The sequence below is a fragment of the Gadus macrocephalus genome, chromosome 8 (genome assembly GCF_031168955.1).
Source record: "Gadus macrocephalus chromosome 8, ASM3116895v1".
NCBI lineage: Eukaryota > Metazoa > Chordata > Actinopteri > Gadiformes > Gadidae > Gadus > Gadus macrocephalus.
In genome coordinates this window covers 17,006,362-17,013,310 of record NC_082389.1, presented here as the reverse complement: position 1 = coordinate 17,013,310, position 6,949 = coordinate 17,006,362, and the positions used below count along the sequence as shown (strand labels likewise).

The 6,949-nt window shown below is 53.1% G+C and overlaps 1 protein-coding gene across 1 annotated transcript; it reads right to left on the bottom strand.

Annotated features, from left to right (window-relative positions):
• Nucleotides 1-351: 351 nt before the first annotated feature.
• LOC132463140 (TOG array regulator of axonemal microtubules protein 1-like) lies at nucleotides 352-5,903 on the bottom strand. The gene is made up of 10 exons (XM_060059085.1): nucleotides 5,635-5,903; nucleotides 5,403-5,508; nucleotides 4,771-5,006; nucleotides 2,561-2,818; nucleotides 2,338-2,464; nucleotides 2,082-2,251; nucleotides 1,622-1,805; nucleotides 1,274-1,493; nucleotides 1,093-1,179; nucleotides 352-858 (listed from the first exon to the last, which is right to left on the bottom strand). Exons 1-10 carry the CDS (start codon nucleotides 5,775-5,777, stop codon nucleotides 632-634), a joined length of 1,758 nt encoding a protein of 585 aa, XP_059915068.1. The 5' UTR covers nucleotides 5,778-5,903; the 3' UTR covers nucleotides 352-631.
• Nucleotides 5,904-6,949: the final 1,046 nt, after the last annotated feature.

Genomic DNA, 6,949 nt, shown 5'->3' with positions numbered 1-6,949 from the left:
GATTTCAAACATTTCTCATAGCTGTCTTTTATAAGGTTTGACACCAATTAGGTAATTTGTCTGTTTAAAATTAGACAAAGGAGTAATTGAATGTTTTCTAATTAAAGTAAACATGGGACATATGTGGATGTCGATTGCTTAATGCAGACGTCGACACTTGTAACATCGCTATTCTACCACTAGATTCTGTTCGTACATTTTGGTAAATTCCCTACTTTGCGTGGCAATGATCCTACGCCCTCCTTACGCACAGATCTGTGAGTAAGTACGGTTGATCAATGAGGCCCCAGGCTTTGAGAGGCTACCTGTTCGGATTGGCTTAGCTCAGGAGGTAGAGCAGTTGTATTGTAATAGGTTGCTAGTTCGATCCCCAGCTCCTCCTAGCTGATTGTTGACGTGTCCCGGAGCAAGACACTTAACCCTAACTGCTCCCGACGAGCTGGCTGTCACCTTGCATGGTTGACTCTGCCGTCGGTGTGTCAATGTGTGTATTATCCGATGTAAGTCGCTTTGGATAAAATGCCCTAATTGTAATGGAAAATTGTACCTGTTAAAGTGCAACACAAGCTACCTGTAAAAGTGCAAAGAGAGCAGTGAGTCTTCTCGTTCCCGTCCTTAGGTCATTTTTTATTCAGGACATGGTTCTCAGCAGCTGGTTGAGGTCCCTGCCGACGCTCGGGGGCTGGGAGGCGGCGCTCTGCCGCAGGCCGGGCCCCATCTGATGGTGGAGGGCTCGGCACAGGCTGGTGGTCGCCCGGTGCACGCTGCCGCTGGACGGGCCCAGCAGGCCCCACAGCAGGGGCAGCGCCTTCTGCTCCACCAGCTGGGGCCGGCGGGGGTACAGCTCCATCACCAGCTCTGGGGGGGGGGGAGGAGGAGACGGAGGGAAAGGGGAGGGGAGGAGACAGGAAGAGAAGGAGGAGGAAACCAAGGAAGAGACAAAATAATGGGAGACAGGAGGAGACAGAGGAGAGGAGGCGGCAGAGCAGAGCGGATCAGATGCCTCTTGATTGGCCACACAATGGTATACGTATGTTTGGTGCGGATCATTGCAAAGAACAAAACAAACAAACATTTTTGCCATTAACAAACCTGCAACCTTCTCGATCAGGTCCACCTTTGCTTGGCCGCTAAGAACCCGTGCCTTGAAGCAGAACGGCTCCAGGAGGAGGCTGTTGTCTGGAGACGGGCAAGGGAAGAACACATGAGTAACAAGGACAACGCCGTGGTCAGACCGGACCGTGTTCTGGACAGCTCCCCACCGGGCCCTCACCGAGGTTCAGGACCAGCTCGCAGAGCGCCCCTGTGGCGGCCGAGTACACAGCGTGGTTCTTGGAGTTGAGGTGGTTGTCCACGATGGCGGGCACCAGGTGGTTGAGCACCCCGGACAGGTTGTCCTTCAGCAGGCGCACCATCCCCTGCAGGGCCTCCAGGGCGTACAGGTTCACCTTACGGTTGGACTCCAGCAGGCGGTCTCTGAAGAGGTCAAACACCTGGGGGAGCGGGGAGAAACGGGGAACAGGTGAACAAAAAGGGGACAGGAGGGAGTCCAACCAGGAGAGGGGATAAGGGCGAGTGTGAGGTAGTGGGCGTTTACGAGCAGTGGGAGGGTTTTACGGACCGGGAACAGGCTGCGGATGACCATGCTGGGGTTGTGCTGGCAGTCGGCCACCAGCTGGTCGAGGCCTTTGATGCGCTCCCTGAAGTCCTTGGACTCCAGCAGAGCGGTGAGCTGCCTGATGTACTCAGGCTTGTCTTCCATGATGGGCCCCTGAGGTTTGGAGCTGTACTTGCTGTTGGGCTCCCTGGAGGGTACCACAAAATATAATGTCATGAAACTGCATACATACTTACTACATATGATCTTGGAAATAAGATAAAAGATATTCTTAAAGTTTGCTTCAAGTTGAGAAAACAAACAAATGCATAATTAATATAGGAGAGACATTGCAAACAAAAGCCATCGTGTGTGTTCTGGAACACGACCCAGAGAGAGGAGCTGACCTCATAGCATAAGTAAGGCTTTTACTTTCACCAACATATTTCCAAGGTGGCTGTCATGTGTCTGGGAGGAGTCTCACCTGGGGGTGGTGGTGGCGGTGTTGGTCGGGGTGGCGGTGGTGGTGGTGGTGGGGCTGGGGGCTATGGTCGGTTTGGGGAGCTTCCTTTGGAGCGTCGAGGCCCTGGCGGTGCCACTGCCGGGAAGCGAGGCTGGGGTCTGGGGCGTCTCACCCAGACCCTGACCCTGACCCTGACACAACAAACACAACAACAACAACGTTCACCAGGCCCGTCACCAAGCGGTAGGGTGGGGCGAGAGGGCGGGGCCTTCCATACCTTTGCCTTGAGTCCACTGACCGCCTTGCGGGCGGCGGAAAGGTCCTTGGTGGGGATGTTCTTCTCCAGGAGGCTATCAAAGTCCCGGTGGGAGGACAGGAACAGCAACATCCGGCGGCCAAAGGACCTGAAGGGGGAGGAGGGAGACCGGCACGTCACCGAGCCGTTGGACACACGCCAAAGCCTTCAGCCAACACAGGAAGCCACCGGGGGCTCTACGTGCCTGGGTTCCGGGGAGGAGTCCAGGGCCAGCTTGACCACGGCCGGGAGGATTCTGTCCGTCACGTCCTTCCCTCCGGACAGCAGGCGGGCCACGCCCACCCTCTCCAGCAGGTCGGCCAGGTGCTGGGCGGCGCACTTCCTCACCGCCGCGCTCAGGTGGCTGCAGACGCACACAGGCTCAACATGAAGGACGCACACAAAGAGACACAAACCACCGAAGTACACAACGGATGGAGATAAGGAAACATCGGCTAGACCTCTGGAATTTTTTCTGTTGTGCGTTTGCATCTGCCGCTGATTCTTTGTACTTTATATAAATCACAGATTTGATCTTGCAATACCGTTACTGTGGTAGATATACTAGAAAACATAACAAGGCGCAATACCAGGGTATCTGCAGGTTTCAGCAAGTCAAATTGAAGACTTTTTAAGACCTTTTTAATACCACCTTGAATGAAATTTAAGACCTTAAACCCGCGATGGCGGGGGGGATCCCGCTGTATTACAACCCAAGCATAGCATGTGTGTCACTCAATGAGACTCATTCAATTTTACTTTCTGTCTGTTTATTGAACATAAAGTGATACTCCAGGGCTCCGGACTAACTCTTTCCTTGGGTGCACTGGTGCGCCTAAATTTTTAATTTGGGTGCACCAGCACGTATTTATGGTGCACCCAAGTTGTAAGTTGTTGAGAGGGGGGAGACAGCGTCTGGGCCCCCGGGCAGCTGCACCGGTTGCACCGTCGATATTTACGCCACTTATTAATAATATTTTCACCATTAAATAAATGCCTTCAGTAAGACCTGGGGGGTATACCACGAACCTCGTTGAACATACCCAGGCTTTCTTGGGAAAACCTGGCTCGACAGAGCCGCAACTCGCAATCACAGTTAAATGGTACCACGACGCTCACTTTAGATTCAATTAGTTGAACCAGGTTTTCCGCTTTAGGTTCAATGCGCGTTCACATAAAAGGGGCGTTTCTCGCGTCATTTGAATCACCCTTATGCAAAATAAATCGCGCAAGAGCGTTGTATTTCATCCAAGGCGAGCAATGTATTATTATGAACTCCTACGAGGAATTCAAAGTTCAAATCACAGCCAAGGGGAACACGGTTGCCCATAATATGGCTAGGGTGGCGTGCTGGCAAAAATAGCCAACCGTGTTAATTCGTAAGTGAAAAGATTCTGCATATTGTCTACAAAATATTATGTATCATCATCCCTTTTACCCCCATATATGTGGGGCCCCATGAATTGCGAGCCCAAGTACCGGGAATGCACTCGATCTCCGACCCAATATCGGACGTGCACGTCAAGTTGCTTGCTTTTAGTGGCGTGGTTCAACGTCTCAAATATCAAAACAAAATCAGCCTTGTTGACGCTGCAGATTCGCTCGTTTCGGATGAAAGGCGCTGGTCCGAAGCGAGTTATATACGCCGTTTTGTCCCTTCCAGCAGTAAAGGTGCTCGCGATTTGAGAGTCAGGGAACATCAAACCGAAGAGATCTCCTATCCCCTCATTCGAGTTGTATGACTGGTGCTTGACCACTGTGTTTAGAATCCACAACACCTCCGCTTTCAGTGTTGGTGTCGCACCAAATGCTACCCTCAGGTCAGTGCTAGCAGCGCGGACCGTCTGCGGCGGTGGCGCCGGGGCAGAGATGCAAAACGTAGAAATGGCTGGGGTCTGTGTGTGGTTCCCGGCAGAGGTTTTATGTTTTTGGCTCTGCATATGGCTGACGACAGCCTTAATCCCCATGGTGCCGAGCTTGAATGTAGGCTACTTTTGCACGGAATGCATTTGGCCTGTTCTGGGTTGGCAACAGACGCTAGCCAACCTCGGAAACGGACGTCTTCCAGCCAACTGACGTTGAACTTGCATTTACCCATTGTTGCAGACTAGCTAGCAAGCGCGCAGACATCCGTTTATATATGCAGCTAGCAAGAAAGTAGCCCCTCGTACATCTTCTTCCCGAAAAGTCCCGCGAGAAAAATAAAAATGTAATTACCCTGCCCCGACAAATTTAAGACCTCCGAGTTATAAATTTAAGACCAGCATATGACATTTTAGACGAATTTAAGACTTTTTAAGGCCTTAAATTTAGAAAAATGAATTTAAGACTTTTTAAGACTTTTAAGACCTCCGCGGACACCCTGAATACAGTGTGTTTGTGTCTGCGTTGTGCGTGTGCGTGCAGCCCCCTGACCTCAAACCCCCGTCCAGGAAGGCGTTGATGCAGCGTGCCGGCGTGCAGTGCCGCACCATGTGGCCCAGCGCCGCGTCCACTTCCTCCCGGATGAAGGCGTTGCTCTCGGCCGCCTTGTGCAGCAGCGCCCTGGCCGTGGTCTCCACCTCCTTGTCCATGGCCCGCTCCAGGTGGCGGTACAGGACGCCGAGCGTGCACACGGCTACGCGGGACACGCCCGAACGCAGGTTCTTCACCTGAGAACCAGACACACACGTGGTAGACACCACTCTCACTCTGTAAAGGTCCTTTGAGTGTCTTGGAAAGCGCTATATGAATGAAGGCGTTACATTATAGTCCGTTTCACACTCCTCGCTTCATTCAAGGATGTGTTTTGCTAACATTGTTCATGTCGAATCAACCACTCGTTCTATGGTGTAGAATTGATGGGGATGGTTTTACACACAGCGAGGTCTATAGACTAAGCTGTAGACAGGATTGAGTTAGTTTTACACTTGCAGACAGTGACGGACTGTCCACACCCAGCCGCCCGCCCACTCACACGCCCACCCACAGTGACAGACGCTGGTCTCCATGTTACGCGGTAGAGAGAGAGAGAGCACCAGAGAGCAGGCCCAGAGAGGGGGAGCTACCTCTTGAACGAGGGCGAGGCAGACGTCGCGGAGCCTGGGGAGCAGCGTGTCCACGTGGTTCTGGGCCAGACTGCGCAGCACCGTGAGCCCTTCCATCTTCTCCTGCCTGCGTTCAGAACCACAGCAGGTCAGTCAGATGAAACACAAGTTCGGATTGCCTCGACTAATTCTGTGTGTGTGTGTGTGTGGGGGGGGGGAAATTCTGAGTGTGTGTGGTGTGTGTGTGTCTCACCAGTTCTCTGAGCTGATGAGAGTGAGGCTCTGTGTCATGGCCAGCTCAGGTTTGGGGAAGGGGTGGGGCCCGGGTGGGTCTCGCTGGGGGCCGCTGAGGGAGCCCTGGGCCGGGCCATCTGCACACACACACGTTTGAAACATAAATGCCGGTCTCAATTAGACGCCGGCGCCTTGCCAGGGTCGCGTGACAACATCACAGACGTATTTTAGAGCATTACCAACTTTCGCCAATAGATGGCATCAGTTCACCAAAAGGAAAATCCAAAGGAATTAAAATGCCTGTTCCATATGGACGCCTGTCCCAAACACAAGCCGCTTGAGTTCAGGGATTGAAACAAATAAAAGCCCGGGCTAATAATTAAAGTTTTATGGTATGCAGGCTCAATCCTATAAAAAAGAAGAGTTACTTTGGATTGATTTATTTGTGTAAGAGATGCCATTCTTACCTCTGCTATCCAACAGCTTCTCCTCCAGCTCGGGCTCAGCGGTCAGCCTCTGGTCGGGGAAACAGCGGCCCCCGTTCTTCTGCCTCTTCCCAGAGGGCCCGGCCTCTTCCCCTGCCTGGTGGGGGGGCGGGCCCCGGAGCTTCTCCCGGGGGATCCTGCCGTTCCTCAGACGCTCCTGCACAGGGGGAAACGGGCTGAACGCGCACTTACCTCTGCCCGCCACGCCTTCAGGAACGTCAGAGGCCGGCGGGCTGCCTGGGGCCTGGGACCTCTGGCCGTTGGCGAACTGGGAGCGCTCCGTCCCAGAGAGGTCCGCCTCGGCGCCTCCGAGCGCCCGGCGGCGGGCGGAGGCAGCGGCGTTCCAGGACGAGGGGGCGGAGCTCAGCGGGGCGTCCCGCAGATCCACTGTGAAGGACACTGTTTAAAAGTACACGTTAAGCATACTTTAAAGCAACAAATATACTTGGAATAACTTTTTCAATGCTTCAATTATATTTGTACTTGTTCACCTGGGGGTCTATGTGGGGGCTTGGCCTCAGTAGGGCGGAGGACGATCCTCTTGTTGGCGCCAGCGGCTGGGGCAGCCAACCGGGGCAGCCTAGCCCCACGAGGGTGGTCAGGGTCAGCCACTTCTAATGAGGGGAAATTAAGTACACTTTAATAAAACATTTTAATAGTGTTTTACACAGGACTTGAAAATAAGTGTACTTTACACAAGTACACAATTGCCGCTTTTCCACTGCATGGTACCAGCTCGACACGACTCGACTCGACTCGACTCAGCTCGCCTTTTTTGCGTTTCCACCGCGAAAACATGGTATCTGGTACCTGAAGTGGCTGCTTTTTCTAGTACCGCCTCGCTCTAGG